Genomic DNA, 18,983 nt, shown 5'->3' with positions numbered 1-18,983 from the left:
TCCTGTTTCCCTATAATGTGAGAAGTAGAAGGATGCAGAGGAATAGTTACTTAAGTTTCTTGACCTGTTAATTGCCAATTCACTGGTACCTCCCTTGTGGAGAATGGAACAGGTGTGAAGGACATCTGTCCTTTAAAGAAGGAATGGGGGGTGACTAGGTGGTGCAGTGGATTAAGCACCGGCCCTGGATTCAGGAGTGCCTGAGTTCAAATCTGGCCTCAGACACTTAACACTTACTAGCTGTGTGACCCTGGGCAAGTCACTTAACCCAAATTACCTCACTAAAAATAAATAAATAAGGAATGGAATGGACCGAAAAGCATTAGGGTTTTTATGGTGAAGACCTTTAGTCTTCATATTACAGGATATTATTAAAATAGATTTATATGTGGAAGAACCTTAGAAATATATATATGACTCTATTTTCAAATCAGGAAACAATTTATAGCGATCTATGAATTTAACTCGTATTGGATGTCTCATGTATTAATATAAATTGCTTTAACTCCTCCCCCTGTTTCCACATCTGAAAAATAAGGGGTCTGTTGTCACTTATATATGTATATAATAGAGAAAAATATATGTATACATATATAAATAGCTAAGTAAATATAGAGTACATAATAAATACTTTTGGAATTTGAAAGCAAATAACCTTGTTACTTTCTATATCAAGAGATAACAACCAAGGCTTACAGAATCTTAACAGAATAAAGGCTCCTAATCAAAAGTTCTCTGGAATTCCTATTCACAAATAGCATTGTAGTAAATATGCTGATGCTTAAATACTTTACAGCCTCCTCAGTGAAGAGTCATGAAGAGATCATTTTCACCATCCACACTGGGAAAAAAAAAAACAACCAAAAACCTAAATACAATATGCAATTGTGTGAACAGCCAATTAAGGAAAGACCACTCAGGGTTTTTGTTTTTAAATTATTAAAAAAAAATTTTGCAAGCACTTATCTTCTGTTTCTGCTCCCTTCCATTGGTGATTTAAAAAATAAATATGCGTAGTCCAACATGACAAATTCCCATACTGGCCACATCAAAATATTCATGTGGATTTTTAAGTCCACTTCTCTGGCAGAAAATGGATAGTATGATTCCTTTTTAGTCCACTGGACTCATGGTTAGTCATTGCCTTAATCAAAGTTTTTAAGTCTTTTGAGGTCATTTGTCTCTATGATGTTGCCATTGTGTAAATTATTCTATTTCTGCTCACTTCAGTCTGCATTAGTTCATTGAGATCTTTGCACTTTCCTTTGAATCTGAGCATTTAATCATTTCTTATAGCACAATAATAGTTCATTACTTTCATATACCACAATTTGTTTCAGCCACTCCTAATAGGTGGGTACCCCCATAGTTTGCAGTTTTGGACTAAAATGACTATGGACTATAATGTACTGATGGGTCCTTTTCCTCTTTCTCTGATCTCTTTCTCTGGGTTAAAGGATATGCATAGTTTTAATAAATTTGGGGGCATAGTTCCAGATTGTTTTCCAGAATGACCAGACCAATTCTTCCACCAGCAATGTATTCCAGAGTTATTCTTGAGCAAGTATTACATATGGATAATAAGTAGGGCCTAGAACTGAACAGGAAGTTCTGTATTTCATTGGAGAACTTGAGTAAAGCTTTTAATGATCCTAAGCGGCAACCAGTCAAAGCAAAACACCATTTTGTTTTGTTTTTTTGGCGAGGCAATTGAGTCCGGATTTGAACTTGGGTCCTCCTGACTCCAGGGCCAGTGCTGTATCCACTGTGCCATCTAGCTGCCCCAACAACACTATTTTTACCTCACATTCTTTCTCCCAGTAGTGCTATCTGGCTATGAATTCTAGAACACCATGATCTCAAAAGAAAGTATCATGTGCCCCAAAGGGCAATGGAAAGACAAATAGTGGCAGGGGACAGAACATTGCTTATGATGAGTGTCATTCAAGTGACACAAAGAACATAATCAAGGACATAGATTACAGGAAAAGATTTGGGTTTGTCATATAGTGAAAGTGAGGTGGGCTGGTCATGTTGGATGATAACAAGTAGATAAACCAAGAGTGGTATTGTGAGAGAAATTATTATTAATCAGCAACAATTTAAGGAGATCCAGAATTTCCCTTTTTTCTATAGTCCTCATTTCAAAGTTCAGTCTCTTGAAGGATATTATTGATAAAGAAATTGAATTAACTGTCCTCAATCTTGGTCAGACCCCCCACAACTTTACAAGGAATTTAATCCTATTGTATTCTACTTAGCCTGGGCCGGGATAAATTCTTTGATTAGATTGCCCAAGTCTAGGAGTAATTTAGAAGCAAATGATATAATCAAAGTTCATTAGAATAGGTCAAGCCCCTTATTGTAATATTCATTCTCTCTCATTACATGTTTACCAATAAGAGTTGGTTGCCACCCTCTAGATCACCCATTTTCCAAGGCCATATAAACTTTTAGCCCAAGCTATAATGGTCGTCAGCATTCGAGAGTACCACTGACCTATCATTAAAATGCTAGCATTATTTATAAAATGACTACCCAAACTTTTAAAATGTCACAGTTAGCATCTATAAAATAGTAAAAGAACCATAGGAAAGCCTCCAGCAATTTCATGCATTTTCCAAAGGAGAATTTACAGAAAGACTTGGATAAGAACTTCACAGCATGAGAAAACATGGAAAGTACTGACTAGTGGAATATCCATATAGATAATATCCAAGAGTATGCTCAATGTGAGTCAGTCAATAAGAATTTATTAAACATCTGCTATATGGAAGAAATAGAATCAACATGGTAGAAATACAGGCTGGGACCCAGGTGAATTCCCTCAACAGTCCCCTCCAAACAACTCTACGTCCTCCTCAAATTTTGGAGCAGCAGTGTCAATAAAAGATCAGAGGAAGATTTTTTCCAGCTTAAGATAATTTAGGAGGTCTGCAGAATAATCTGTAATTGGAAATTTGTTTTTTTAAAAAAATAAAATATAGAGCTGGAGCAGAATCTATTATGCTTCAGCTAACTTAAAAGAGGCAGGAGTAGCAATCATGATTTCAGACAAAGCAAAAGCAAGCACAGACCTAATTAAAAGAGATAAGCTGGGAAACTACATTTTTGCTAAAAGATACCTTAGACAATGAAGTAATGACAAAAATTTTTAAGGGCAAATTTCTTGGATAAAGGCTTCATTTCTCAAATATTTAGGGAGTTGAGTTAAATTTATAAAAATAAGAGCCATTCTCCAATTGAGAAATGATTAGAGGATATGAAGAGGCAGTTTTCAGAAGAAATCAAAGCTATCTATAGTTATATGAAAAAGTGCTCTGAATCACTATTAATTAGAGAAAGACAAATTAAAACAACTCTGAGCTATCACCTCATACCTATCAGAAATAACAAATGCTGGAGGGGATGAGGGAAAATAGTTGTATTAATGAATTGGTGGGGTAATAAACTGTTCCAACCATTCTGGAGAACAACCTGGAACTATACCCAAAGGCATATAAAAGCTTTGTGTACCTTTGGATTCAGCAATATTCCTACAAGGTCTGTAACCCCAGAAAGATCAAAGGAAAAGAACCTAGATTTGCACAAATATTTATATCGATTCTTTTTGTGGGGGCAAAGAATTGGAAATTTAGGAGATGATCATTAATTGGGGAATGGCTGAACAAATTGTGGCATATGATTATGATGGAGTACTATTGTGCTATAAGAAATGATGAGGGGGTGGTTTCAGAAAAACATGGCAAGACCTATATGAACTGATATAAAGTGAAGTGAGAAGAATCGGAGATCACTGTGCACAGTACCAGAAATGCCGTAATGATGGTCAGCTGTGAAAGACTTGGCTACTCTGATCAGTACAATGATCCAAGACTGGACTCATGATAAAAAATTCTATCCACTTCCAGAGAGAGAAAAATTATGTATAATTTTCTCTTTTTCTTCCTTCTTTCTTCCTTTTTCCCTTTCTTTTTTCTTTCCTAATATGGAAATATGTTTTGCATGTGTAAATGGAGAAAAAAAATGCTCTCTTAATGGAATTTAGATCTCTTTTTCCCTGAAGGGGAAGACCTGAGAAATGCAAAGGCTAATTCTCGAGATTTAAATCCCCTTCTTCCTAAAAGGTTAGGAAAACAGAGAAAGACAATGACTCTAAAGATTAAAATAAAGGTTTTACTAAGCAGGGAAGAAAATCTAGCATGATCATGGATGCTATCCAGTCTATTGCAGAATAGGATGCCATGCAATAGATCGCAAGGGTTTATATACAGTTTAAACAAAGGCAGGTAAGGAATTTGGAAGAAAGGTTGTTGTTGTTTGTCCTTCATTCTTTTTTTTTTTTTGTGGGGCAATGAGGGTTAAGTGACTTGCCCAGAGTCACAAAGCTAATAATTGTCAAGTGTCCGAGGCCAGATTTGAACTCAGATACTCCTGAATCCAGGGCCGGTGCTTTATCCACTATGCCACCTAGCTGCCCCCTGTCCTTCATTCTTGAAAAGGACCATGACTTCTCGACATCTAGGTGATATCATGACTTGTACTGAATTGGATTTAAGTGAGGGAGGGCTGTGCAAGATCAGCAACTTCACTCTTTCCTCCAGAGCCATCTGGGTCCAGTGGCAATGGCCCTGAATGTTTTAAGGCAATTGAGGTTAAGTGACTTGCCCAGGGTCACATAGCTAATAAGTGTCTGAGGCCAGATTTGAACTCAGGGGTCCTCCCAACTTCAGGGCAGTGCTCTATCCATTTTGCCACCTAGCTGCTTAGAAAGGCCCACTCCCAAGGGGAGGGGGTGTGTGAGAAGAATTCCAGGGGTGGAGGATGTGGCCTTTGGTACACAAATCAGAAGGTATTCTTGGTGATGGACAGTTCAGTTCAAGGTCTTGATGAGGAGATCTCTTCAAAAAGAAAAAGGATTATAGTTAAGGATAAGGTCCATATCCACAGCCCCATATCGGTGATAAGTCTTTGATTGGCTTCAGAGTGACTAAACATTCATCCAGCTGGGTTTACTCTCTGGTAACTTAAAGGATTGTTGGTGTGTTAGCCAATGAAGTCAGTCCTTATATAGTTGTTCTGGTTACCTGGATAATTGCGGGGCTCAAGCAAATCAAGATACCCATTTTCACACATGATTTCATGTTTGATATATTATTTGCCTTCTCAGTTGGTTGAGAAGGGGTGGGAGGGAGAAAATATGGAAGTCAGAAGTTAAAAAGAAAAGAATGTTAAAAATAAATAAATAATGCCCCCATTTGCTATATGCCAGACACTGTACTAAATAAACTCTGGGGATACAAAGAAAGGAGGGGAGGAAGAGAAAGTCAGTCCCTGTTTTCAAGAATTAACATAGTCTAATGGGGGAGAGAATTTGCAAACACAACTGTACAAACAAGATGTGTATGTATGTACATACATACACATACAGGATAAATTGTAGGTAATTTCAGAAGGAAGGAACTAAGATTAAGAAAGATTGAGAGGGGGGCAGCTAGGTGCTGCAGTGGATAAAGCACTGGCCCTGGATTCAGGAGTTCCTGAGTTCAAATCCAGCCTCAGACACTTGACACTTACTGGCTGTGTGATCCTGGGCAAGTCACTTAACCCCCATTGCCCCACAAAAAAAAGAAAGGAAGAAAGAAAGAAAGGAAGGAAGAAAGAAAGAAAGAAGGAAAGATTGAGAGAATCATATGAGAAAGTAAGGAGTTTTTGTAAAATCTGAAATGAAAGACCCTTCCAGAGTTGTTTCCCAACTCTCTCCTGGTTTGAGGTTTTGGGAGTTGGGGTATGGAAGCGGGGTGATGGAGGAAGGAACTGTTTGGGGTGGGGGGAGATGTGGTGAGGGAGTTAATAGCTACTATTTATATAGTGCTTTGAAGATTACAAAGTTTTATAAATATGAACTCATTTGATCTTCACAACAATCCTGGGAGACAGGTAATATGATTATCCCCATTTTACAGATGAAGAAATTGAGGCACAGAGGCAAAGTGACTTGGCCAGGTTCACATAGCTCTTCAGTTTCTAGGCCTTATTTGAACATAGTTCTCCCTGACTCCAGGCCCAGAGCTACCTAGCTTTCCAAAGATAAAGACGTTGAGAGAAATGTTTCGGCATAATAAAGAGACTCTATTATTTCTCTATGACCTCAGGTGCCAGTATCTGTTCATTTAAAAAAAATGTTATTTCGATTTCCTTTGATAAGTGCAAGTGTTCAAATATATAACTATGTTGATCATAAATGATTATTCCTTTCTATAAATTCCCCTTATTTCCTGATGGTTAACCTGACCCTGAAGTTGTGTAATGCCCATTTCGTTGTTGTTTTCCTGATCTTTCTTGAACTTTTCTATGACTATAGCATGAATTTGTTGTTGTATATTACTTTCCTAAATGGTGGGGCCAATAAAAGGGATAGTAGAGAAGAAACCTCAGTTGGAGGCACAGAAAGCTGTGAGCTTAGGATATCTTCAGTTTATCAATGTCCGGACCAGAAAACCTAGCTATGCCACTTTCTGATTTTTAGTAGATCTATTTTTTATCCCCAGTGCTTAGCACAGTGCTTTGAATACCATAAACCTTAACAAAGACTTTTTTTCATTCATCCATTCATTCATGTACCATTCCACATCCATAGCTTCCTCACCGCACCCACAAGGTAAAGTAGTTTTTGAATCATTCTCTCTTCTGTTAGAGACCAGGAGAATCCAATAAGAATCCGGTGAGAATACTTCTTTAATTCTGCTTCTGTCAGATGGCAGCCTAACAGCCAATTCACACATCATTTCTTGGGGTGCGTTATTTCTTCAGCTGGACAATATCATTCATTTTGCGTCGATTCTTTGTCATCGTTGGGTGATGCTTGATCTTAGTCTGTGTTATCCTCCCCAAATTGCTTGAGGCCTCTCACCACTCCCCCTGGAGAAGGGGAGGAGCGTCCCAATTTCAGGAAAGCTCCACCCCCTTCCTCCACCCCGGGAAGATTGAATGTTGAGCCCTGCGTGGCTTTTTGTTGACGGCTTTAACGAGAGCGCCTTGACTTCGACACTCACACTTTCAGGAAACTCGGTCTCTAGTTAGAACGTCTGCTAGGGCCGGGCCAACTTTGAGGAAGTTTTTCGGGAGTTAGGGCTACTTTAGGGACTAGTGGGACTTTAGGAAACTTTGCCGGGAGCTAGACTTAGTGCAGTGACTCGACGAACCCGACTGGCATGAACCCTGAGATCCAGGAGGACTGGACAGGATTGCACTGAAACCGACTGGGACACGAACTCAACTTAGCTGGGAAAGGACTTGGCCCTAAACAACTGCCATGAGAAGGTGAGGTCTAAAGTGGAGCCCTGTGGACAGGGTCCCGGAATGTCGCAATCTTAGCCTTAGGGCCCCGAAAGCTCAGACCTTCCTTTGCTCTGGTTGAGCTGGGTTGGAGGGATACCCTAAATAAGCCCTAGTCCAACCTTTAGCACGGTGTCTGGCTCCTAGTAGGCACTAAATAAATGCAAATTAAAATAATAATAATAATAATTGAAAAAATAATAGATTGAATGACTGGGGACTTGCATCCTTCGATTCTATCTGCTCTGCCCTTGGTGTTCGGGGAACAAATTTCTGAGTTGTGTTTGTGAAGTGGAAGGATGGGAGTGGGAGCAGAGAGGTTGGGTGGGCGCAGTGAGCATGAGTATATACTACGAATGCTTCTTTGGAAGAGGGTGCTTCTTGGGTTTTGAAGTATGGGTAGGATTTTAGTAGGCATGAAGGAGGAGGGTTTTCCAATCATAGGGAACTTTTAAGGAGAAGGGAGAGTGAGGGAATTGTTGGGATAATGAGTAGTCCAATTTGGCGAGGCTGTGACTTCCTTGTGAGTAGGGATTATCTTTTGCCTTTGTATCCCTAGAATTTAGCAGAGTGTTTGGCACAAAGATGACACTTAAGTGTTCATTGACTGAATTTCACTTATGAAGGGGTTTGGTAGGAAAATTGGGGCCCTAATGTATTGTTGGTGGAATTGTGAACTGAACCAACCATTTTGGAAAACAATTTGGAACCATGCCCAAAGGACAATCAAACAATGCATACCCTTTGATCAAGCATTATCACTAGGTTGGTCTCCTAAAGAGATAATAAAGGGAAAAGGACCTATATGTGCAAAAATATTTATAGCAGCTCTTTTTGTGGTGTCAAAGAATTAGAAATTGAGGCCATGCCCATCTATTGGGGAATGGTTGAACGAATTGTGGTATATGAATGTAATGGAATACTACTGTGCTACAAGAAATGATGAGCAGGCAGATTTCAGAAAAACCTGAAAAGACTTATATGAACTGAGGCTGAGTGAAGTGAGCAGCTCCAGGAGAACATTGTACACAGTAAGAGCAACATTGTGGGAAGATCAACTAATATCCACTGTGTTGCTGAGAAGAGCAATACAGTGATTCAGGACAATTCCAAAAGATTCATGATGGAAAATGCTCTCTACCTCCTGAGAAAGAACTATGGAGCCTGAATGCAGATCAAAGCATACTATTTTCACTTGTTTTTTGTTCTGTTTCTTTCACAACATGACTAATGTGGAAATGTGTTTACATGATTGCACATGTATAACCTATATCAGATTGCTTGCTGTCCTGGGGAGGGGAGATGGGAGGGTGAAACCAATTTGGAACTCAAAATCTTATTGAAAATGTACGTTGAAAACTATCTTTACATGTCATTTGGAAAAAATTAAATACTGTTTACTGGGGGGGGGGCGGGAACGAAGGGGTATTGTATTCAGGTTGTAGGCTGGAAGATCTTGGGAATGTCTGTGAGTACTTGGGTATGGAGTCCCAAGAATGGCTTTTGAAAAGAGGAATAATAGAATTAGGCTGTCTCTTAGAATAGGTCTCAAGAGACTTCTATCTAAAGTTAGGCTTCTTTACAGTATCCCTGACAAGAGATCATTAAGCTTTTCCTTTTAAGATCTCTACTGGCAGAGAACTCGCTGCTGTCTCCTAAATCAACCCATTCCATTTTTGGATAAATCTAATTGTGAACTAGACTTGGTTTTTCTGTAGCTTCTACCATTTGCCTTAGTTTTGACCTGTGTGGCCAAATAAAACAAAATTAATCTCTCTGCCGTATGACAACCCTTAAGATACTTGGATATAATGATCAGAGGGGCCATGAATCTTCTCGAGGCCAATATCTCCAGTTCTTTTACCAGTCCTCATATGGCATTGATTTGAACCCCATTACCTTCTTGATTGATAAGCTAATACATACATATCCAGGAAGGCAATGGCTTTCTTAAGATGCATCAGTCGGTACTGTGGTCTGACTTGACCAGTGTTCAGCACAGTCAGCTGATAAATCCTTGTTGATGGAAAAATAGTGGGTCTATTGCTTTCTTTGTTCTGGAACCTAATGTAGCTCTCCCAAACCCCAAGGTTTTGCCCCTTCCTGTCATCAGGAGTAAAGTTAACAAGCATTTGTTAAGCACTTTTACTGTGTGTGCTAGGCACTCTAAGTGCTTAAGTTATATGAATATTTTTCTGAAATGGTGTTTCTCCAGAGCTTCTGCTTGTGGTTGTAGAGACCTCAGTTGCTTTGTATGTGGGTAGTATTTTCAGACATCAGGTTTTGCCTTGCCTTCTTCTGATCCAACTTTACTAGTAATGTTAAAACTTGGGTGGTTTTCTTTATTGCCTTCCCTTTTTCTGAAAGATGAAATTCTCAGTGCAAGGCAAGAACTTCAGGTGGTTGGTTCAACAAACATTCAGGGTGGCCAACCAAACCTTGCATATTGCACAGTAGGTGCAGTGACCCTCTCTGATCATTAATGTCAGGAAGATGTGTGTTTACCACAGGTGTTCAACATTGTCACGAAGGCGATCCAACTGCAGATTTCACTTCAAAGGAGGATTTCTTAGAGATGATGAGGTCCAGATGCTCCTTTTGGCCAATGACATCATGCTGGTTGCATTAAGCCTCTGAATGTTGCAAAGCCTCTTGATTGAGATCCATCATAACTCAAAAAAAAAAAAGTTTGGCCTAATCACAAACAGGAAAAATCAAGTGCATGAAGAATGCTTATTGCCCAGAGTATAATTGGAAAAACTGTAGAACTGTTTATCAGTTTACAGATCATGGACAAAAATGGCAAATGAACACTGAATTGGGCCTTGAATTGAACAGTATAATAATGGACTAGAGTGTCTTTGAAAATTTTCAGTTCTTTGAATCACCCCAAATTCTCCTTGAAACCAAGTCCTATCATTTTGCATTTTTTTTTTTTTGGCCAGGCAATCAGGGTTAAGTGACTTGCCCAGGGTCACACAGCTAGTAAGTGTCAAGTGTCTGAGGCCGGATTTGAACTCAGGTCCTACTGAATTCAGGGCCAGTGCTTTATCCACTGTGCTACCTAACTGCCCCCAAGTCCTATCATTTTAATATTGACCAATCTTCTCCCAGGGTTTTTATTGGCTATGGGACATGAAACACTAGTCTCTGAAGAACTGAAAATTATTATCATTGCTGTATAATGGAAAGACCTATGGTACATAATGAACAGGCTACATGACACCACAAAGAAGAAATTATAGGCCTTAAGAAAGACCTATTTGGGGGCAGCTAGGTGGCGCAGTGTACCAGCCCTGGATTCAGGAGGATCTAAGTTCAAATCTGGCTTCAGACACCTGACACTAGCTGTGTAACCCTGGGCAAGTCACTTAACCCCAATTGCCTCACCAAAAAAAGAAAAGAAAAGAAAGACCTATTTATTGTTCTTGACCTTATCCACCTAAAAAGACAAATCTGGAAATATTTCTTAATATTTTAGAAAAACTGAAAAGGGTTGTTTTTTTAAAAAATATGCTTCCCTGGGCAGCTAGGTGGCGCAGTGGATAAAGCACCGGACCTGGATTCAAGAGGACCTGAGTTCAAATCTGACCTCAGACACTTGATACTTATTAGCTGTGTGACCCTGGGCAAGTCACTTAACCCCCATTGCCCTGTAAAAAAAACCCAACAAAAATATGCTTCCCCAAGTTCTTTCTCTGCTTTATGTTCTTCCAACCTGCGGATATTGGTCTTCTCCCCTCCCCCCCAATCATATTGTCATCTCAGCCCCCTCCCTCTTCAGCTGCCCTGCAGATAAATATGGTAGCAGTGTATAAGATAGATTGGAGATAAGGAGATTTGTTAGGAAGCTAGTGTAATAGTCCAAGTAAGAGAGCCTTAACTGTTGGAATGAAAAAGAAAGGACAGACATAGGAAATCTTTTAGAGTTGAAATTAACAGGATATGGAAGTTGATTGCTTGGATGTAGGGGGACAAAGAAGGGAGTGGGAATTCACATTTATATAAGTTCCCAAAATTTTAGTGCAGTTTTAAGTTTCATTAAGCTTAGAACTGTACTAAGACTTTTGGGACACCCTGTATATTGTAGTATGGTATGCAAAACCATATGGTCTTTCTCTCTTAAGTGGGGAAGTCAGGAGAAAGAGGCAGATTTTGGGGTAAGATGATTAGTTAGGTTTTAGATGCATTGATTTTTGAAATGTCTGTAGGATATGCAGGTAAGAAATGCCAAATTTAGGTCTTCATTATCTCTCACCTGGATAACTATCTCCTGAGAATTTTGTAGATGGAGTTAATCTTTCAGATTGAAGGAAGTTTCTTCCAAATAAAATGTTATAATACTTTGAAGAAATGTGGATCTGGGGTTTGGGGGTAAGGACTTAGTAAAGAAAAGGCTATGCACATAGGCTTGATAATGTCTACAATGTTAAGGGGGGGAGGCGGCTAGAGCAGGAGGAAGTGGAGGATTGGGATAATTTGGTGTCAGGAAACTGAAAGTAGAAGAAAATGTTAAGAATGGAGCTGTCCATAAAGCCACAATTGGAGAAGACAATTTTGTATTGAAAATTGGAAAGTTACAGTTGCAACTGTCATTCAGAGGTTCTTGATTGAGTTAGGGAGAGAATATGTTTTATCGTTGATTTACCATAGAAACTGGAGAAGAGGGCAGCTATGTGGCGCAGTGGATAAAGCACTGGCCTTGAATTCAGGAGGACCTGAGTTCAAATCGGGCCTTAGACACTTGACACTTACTAGCTGTGTGACCCTGGGCAAGTCACTTAACCCTCACTGCCCTGCAAAACAAACAAACAAACAAAAAAACCTGGAGAGGACAGAGAAAGAAGATGTGGAGAAACTTTCTTCAGAACTGTCATGTTATAAAGAAACATAAGTAGAATTCTTATAGAATTCTCCTTATAGGAGACTGAGGAATTAGCTATTTATAGTGTGTTCTACAAATAATATTTTTTTGGGGCAGCTAGGTGGCGCTGTGTGGATAACGCATCGGTCCTGGAGTCAGGAGTAGTACCTGAGTTCAAATCTGGCCTCAGACACTTGACACTTACTAGCTGTGTGACCCTGGGCAAGTCACTTAACCCCCATTGCCCCGCAAAAACAAACAAACAAAAAAACCATACAAATAATATTTGTGTTAGATCTGAAAAGAGGACAAAAAAAAGGAATAACATAACTTATTTCCAAAAGACTGAATTTAGCTCTAATCTTATGAAGAAAGATGAAGATCCTTGAGAGACTTTCAGTATCTAGAGTGAACTGAATGGTGAAATTGTTTCTAGAAGTGAAGTAATTTGCTATAATATTGATGGTTTGAGGTGACTATAGCTGTGATAGCCAAAATATTGTAAATATTGTCTTTATTTTATTACTGATTTAAGTTTGTGATAAATTGTATGTTCAGTAATTTTAATATTTACTATGTTAAATCATAGTTTTTTAAAAAATGAGCCAGACTCATTTTATTAACTTACCACCTGGGGTCCATAGCCTCAATAGGAGAGAGCTGCGCAGCCAGCACCAACAGGAAAAACCCATAGGAAGAGCCCACTGTTAAAGGAGCCCACAGGATGAACCGACAAGAAAAGAGCACTCCCCTCAGCAAGCATTCCTTTTTCTACTTTTACTCTCCCTCCCCAAAAGGGGAGGTCCTTGAAGCTGGATTAGAGAGTGGTTCTCCTGCTGACATCAGCAGCATACGTCACTCAGGACAGGCCAGGTGTGGCCCATATCCAATCATCCCTAGTCCGTTTCCCAAACAGTACTAGGTCATTCAGGTGGGACCCCTAGGCCCCTGCCAAATTACATTATTTTACCACATTCCCACCTTTGTTTCTCTGAGGAATACGAAGTGTTTCCTTGATGAAACATTCAGAAACCAATCTGATTTACTGTAGGGTGGAGAGGGATGGCATAGGGAAAATATCTGTAGGGACCTATGACAAAGATTTTTTCTAAAAAAGAGGAAAAGCAGTTCAACAAAATCAATTAATATATCAATAGTGATGATAGTAGGTGCCCTTTTCCTCAATGATAGTCCTCTACTCACACAAAGAAGAGAGGAAGGTACATTTTTAAGTTTCTTCTGGGCCATGTTTTGTTATTAAAGTGACACAACATTCAGTTTCTTTTTTTTGGTTCTTTGTGGTTACGTTGTTGTCACTGTGGATGTTGTTTTCCTGGTGCTGCTTAGTTCACTCTGATTCAGTTACTATGTCTTCCTATGATTATCTAAGTTCATGTTCTTACAGCACAATAATAATGCATTACGTGTATGTGCCACAATTTGTTTGGGCATTCATTTCTCTTTTTTCTTTCTCTTTCTTTTTTTTGGGGGGGGGAGGCAATGAGGGTTAAGTGACTTGCCCAGGGTCACACAGCTAGTAAGTGTCAAGTGTCTGAACCCATATTTGAACTCAGGTCCTCCTGAGTCCAGGGCTGGTGCTTTATCCACTGTGCCACCTAGTTGCTCCCTGGGCATTCATTTCTCAATTGATGGGCATCTACTTCATTTCAAGCTCATTACTACCACAAAAGGTGTGACTATCAATATTTTGGTATTTATGGTAGCTTTATTTCTATCTTTGACTTCCTTGGTATATATGTATAGTAGTGGGTTCTCTGGGTCAAAGGGTATGAACATTTTTGTTGCTTTAAACAAACAAACAAAAAAGAGGACAATTCCAAACTGCTTTCCAGAATTGTTGGACCAAATCACAACTTCGATACTAACAAAGATATGGACAGTATATTAAAGTACCTGTTGTTCCGTATCTCCAGCTTCTGTCATCTTTGTCCAATTTGCTGAGCATAAAGCGAAACCTCAGAGTTATCTTGATGTGCATTTCTCTTGGAACAATCTTTCAAATGGCGATTGGTATTTGTGCTTCTTTTGAGAACTATCGGTTCATATCCTTTGACCTGTGTAATTTAAGATTCTAAATGTGGATTCTAATCTGTTCCCCCAGTTTTGGGGGAAACTGACTAAAATCACTAATAAAACTTGTTTAGGTTTTTAAGGGTTTATTGGAAAATAGAAAGAAAAAGATTGAGAACAGAATTCCAACAACCTGGCATTCCTATCTTTCCTCAAATTTCCTGTGAAGTCCTCTGCCACCACCACCACTAAGTCAGGAACCCAAAAAGCCCCAGAGCTCTCCGTGCAGGCTCCCTTTCCTCCTTCCTGTCTCCTCCCAAACCATAGGAGGCTCCTCAAGTTGATTGGCTGGTAGCCTTGATAGATAGCACCCATGAGCAAACGTCATTTCCTGACGCCAAGGAAAAGCCACAATGTCTCTGAGGCATTTTCCTCATGGTGGAGCTTTCCCACAGCAAGTCTCCAGTAGGTGGCATCATTCCAATCATTACAGACCACTTACTTATTTAGGACTATAACCTGGTCTTATATATTTGGGTTAATTCCATGGGCAAGTCATATACTCTTTCTAAGCCTCAGTTTTTTCATCTATAAAATGAGAAAGATAATGTCTGCCATTCTTTACTTCATGGGGTCACTGTGAGGATCTAAAGACCAGTGTTGGATAAAGGGGAATTTACTGTAAGGGAATTTCCTTTTCCTCTTTTATGAAATCAGTATTATTGTGGGAACATTCTGGAGGCTAAATTGTAGATGGAAAAGTAAATTACCCCTGTGATCACAATGACTTGATTTCCATGAATTGATATGATGCTTTATTTATTTGTTTTATCTATATGTCTATTTATTTATGTCCTTATAAATGTTGCCTCCAGTCACTCTAACAACACTGATTGATCTGGCAGGTCCATTTTCTTTTTTCTTTTTGTTGCTTAGTGAAGTGTTGGTGGATGACTCAATGGCCTATTTCTATAAGGCTTTGGATGAACTTCGAGAAATCTGGGACTTGATTGGGATTCCAGAGGATCAAAGGCTTCAAAGGCTTGACGTTGTCAGAAAACATGTCCAAGTGAGTGGAGCTGTGATCTCCTTTGTGTCCTCAGGCCTCTGACTTCACATGTACTGATACTGGATGTATACTGCCCATTTGACTTTTGTGAAGTGCTTTAGCATTGAGACATATAAGCTTTGTCTGTTGTAAGGATCCTCTATTCTTGAAATACTATAAAGGGTTGTTTTATTTTTCCTTTTTTTTAAACCCCTAACCACTCTTTAGAATTCCATGGACTGATTCTCTTTTGCTATAGAGCCTCCTGGACATGATGATTGAAGAGGAAAAGAGCCTGAAGGAAAGGCTTTTAAAAAGAATTGATTCTTATCGAGAAGAGCAGGACACTCTGTTCAAAGAGTTAAAACTGGAACCATTTCTGGTAAGTCTTACATAGTCTCTTAGGATTTAGTTATCAGTGGTTGAGACTGAGGACCAAGACGAGGCCATCCCTAAATCTAAAACTGTAGCTCTGCCTGACTTAATTTCTGAGCTTTTTGGGTCCACTATTCTAGCTGCTTGCTAGACATAGCCATTTTAGATAGCCAGCCATTACCTCAAATTCAGTATGTGCAAAACTGAATTCTTCCCTCCTAAACTTATTCCTCTTCCTTTTCCCTTTATTGCTATTAATAATACCACTATCCTCTGTTGCTCAATTTCAAAACCTTGGATGCCTTTGTTTATTCTCTTCCTCTTCATATCTAATCATATAACAAAGCAATCTTCAATCTCTCCCATCCTTTTTTTTTTTTTTTAATGGGGCAATGGGGTTAAGTGACTTGCCCAGGGTCACACAGCCAGTAAGTGTCAAGTGTCTGAGGCTGCATTTGAACTCAGGAACTCCTGAATCCAGGGCCGGTGCTTTATCCACTGTGCCACCTAGCCGCCCCCTCTCCCATCCTTCTGCGTTCCTTCCTAACCCCACCATGCTGATTCAGGGTCTGGACTTAATGTAATTCTGTTTTCAGTGTTCCCCTTTTCTAAATAATCCTACACGTGATTTTTAGTCCTCTTCCCAAAGCATAGCTCTAAATATGTTACTCCCCTGTTTAAAAAAAAAAATTCTTTTTCAACCTTTACCTTGTAGGGGGCTGAAATTCTAGCTATATATACTATCTAGAATCTAATGAGTGGTCGCCAATAAATTATAAGCTTTAGCAAGATTATTTAAGTGTTTAACTATTTATTAAAAAGCATTAGGATCAGAGAGAAAGGTAAAAATCTAACTATTTCTAAGAGACCCCATCATCTAACTCACCATGGCCAATTCAGGGACCAAAAGAGGAAGAATCCCTCTGCCAGCGTCCACTTCCTACTTCATATCCTCCTCCCAGAAATGGGAGGCTCCTCAAGTTGATTGGCTGGTAGCTTTGATAGACAGTACCCATGAGCAAACGTCACTTCCTGACTCCAAGGAACTGACCACATGGCTTGCCCTCACACACCTTCTCCTCATGGCGGAGCTTTCCTACAGTAGCTCTCCAGCAAGTGGTGTCATTCCAATTGTTACAACCTATAAAGTCTGTATTCCTTGGTGTGGTATTCAAAGCTTTCAGTTCATTTATCCTAATTTTATATCTTACCATTCCCCTTCATGCACCCTATATCTCAGTCAAACTAGTCATCTGCCCCTGTGTATGTCCTATTCTTTCCCAACTCCTTGTCTTTGTTTAAGCTGTTTTTCTATCCCTAATATTTTCTCTCCTTCTTGAAATCCTATCATTCAAATGCCACCTTCTGAAAAACCAATTTTTCCCCCCTGCCTCCCTCCTCTCCCCCCTCCCCAAGATGGCAAGAAATCTGATATATGTTATTACATGTAATGGCATGCTTTCTGAGAGAATATAGAAATATGAGAGAAATAGGGGCTTATACCAGCTTGGTTATTAACAGATTTTATTAGAATTAATTAACATTAATTGGGGGCATTTACTCACAAGAGACCAATTGTCCTGGGTGGCATCAGGACAAAGTTAACATCATGGATCTCCACACCAACCCCAAGCCAGATCAGGTATATAGAAACAGGACAAAGAAGGTATAGTGCCAGGATAGGCCAGGGTCATGTGCAAATTTTCCCGTGGGATACTTGTGGCTTCTTTTGCTGTTTACATTTTTATATACATGTTTTTTTGTTGTTTTTATTTTGTGGGGCAGTGGGGGTTAAGTGACTTGCCCAAGGTCACACAGCTAGTGTCAAGTGTCTTGAGACCGGATCTGAACTCTGGTACTCCTGAATCCAGGGCCAGTGCTCTATCCACTGCGCCACCTAGCTGCCTGCTTGCTGTTTACATTTACTCAAGGTAGTTTATGCTTTTCTGTGGAGTCATACATCACATTCCCACTCTGCTTACTATCATACACCACCCTGTCTGTATTTCAGAGGATATTTTCACCACGCATTATTAAACATAAGGCTCAGATAGCCTTATGAAATATAATTCGTTGTTATAAGTGATTTTTTCCATATTTTTATTTTGTTTTTTCCTCTTGACATTATCAGGGTCAACATTCACAGTGACAGCTTAATGGTATATTTGAAGCATGCTCAATCAGCCACTGCCTCAGTCAATGTATAGGAGAGTTAAATAACATTGTATTACCCCTATGCAACTAAGTGATCATTAGAAATAGGAATTCTAGGGGCAGCTAGGTGGTGCAGTGGATAGAGCACCGGCCCTGGAGTCAGGAGGACCTGAGTTCAAATCTGGCCTCAGACACTTAATACTTACTAGCTGTGTGACCCTAGGCAAGTCACTTAACCCCAATAGCCTCACAAAAAAAAAAAAGAAATAGGAATTCTTATGAGAGAAAATGTTAACTATATTTCTTTCTTCTCCATTAACCTCTGTTTTTAAATTTTATCCCACTTTTTACACCCCAATATTAATGATTTTTTTTTGAGGCAGTTGGGGTTAACTGACTTGCCCAGGGTCACACAGCTAGTAAAAAAAAAACAAACTCAGTTTCTCCAGCACATTTAAATGTTAACAATCTTAGGAAGGGGCAGCTAGGTGGCACAGTGGATAAAGCACCAGCTCTGGATTCAGGAGGACCTGAGTTCAAATCTAGCCTCTGACACATGACACTTACTAGCTGTGTGACCCTGGGAAAGTCACTTAACCCCTGTTGCCCCTCCCCCCCAATCTTAGAATTCCAGGACTGTGCCTTAATTTGCATTTCCTCTTTATTGGAGACCCTCATGCTACCCCTCAGTTTTCTGGCTTTGTCCTTATACACTAAAGGACCAGAGACTGCTTATTCTTTCTTTCTTTCTTTTTTTTTTTGGTAAGGCAATTGGGGTCAAGTGACTTGCCCAGGGTCACACAGCTAGTAAGTGTCAAGTATCTGAGGCTGGATTTGAACTCAGGATCTCCTGATTCTAGGGCTGGTGCTCTATCCACTGAGCTGCCTAGCTGCCTGAGACTGCTTATTCTGCTATTCAGTCTTTCCCCCAAAGCCATTAAAAGTCATTCTTCTCCTATTTATACACAGATATTACTCCCTTAATGTTGGGAGAGGCCTTCTTTAGTAGGTCTTCCATGAGGCAAGTGGGTGATGGTGAACCTTGGGGATACAAAGTGTTCAATCCTAGCAAACTTATTCTTCTGATTTTGTTCTTTTTTTTTTTTTAAAGTGAGGGGGAAGTTTCTTTCAATTCCCCCAAATTCAGTTTCTCTAGGTTTCTTCAAAGGTGAA

At 39.6% G+C, this 18,983-nt stretch overlaps 1 protein-coding gene across 1 annotated transcript in view; it reads left to right on the top strand.

Annotated features, from left to right (window-relative positions):
- Positions 1-18,983, top strand: part of LOC122744637 (protein regulator of cytokinesis 1-like) — a 41,039-nt gene that overhangs the window by 1,387 nt on the left and 20,669 nt on the right. Inside the window, exons 2-3 of the mRNA XM_043990213.1 lie at positions 15,170-15,302; positions 15,541-15,663. Of these exons, the coding sequence (XP_043846148.1) occupies positions 15,192-15,302; positions 15,541-15,663 (234 nt within the window). The 5' untranslated portion in view covers positions 15,170-15,191. The remainder of the gene's footprint in view (positions 1-15,169; positions 15,303-15,540; positions 15,664-18,983) is intronic.

This window comes from Dromiciops gliroides, chromosome 2 (assembly GCF_019393635.1).
Source record: "Dromiciops gliroides isolate mDroGli1 chromosome 2, mDroGli1.pri, whole genome shotgun sequence".
Lineage (NCBI taxonomy): Eukaryota > Metazoa > Chordata > Mammalia > Microbiotheria > Microbiotheriidae > Dromiciops > Dromiciops gliroides.
Note: the sequence above shows the minus strand (reverse complement) of the source record. Positions and strands in the feature narration are given on the sequence as shown.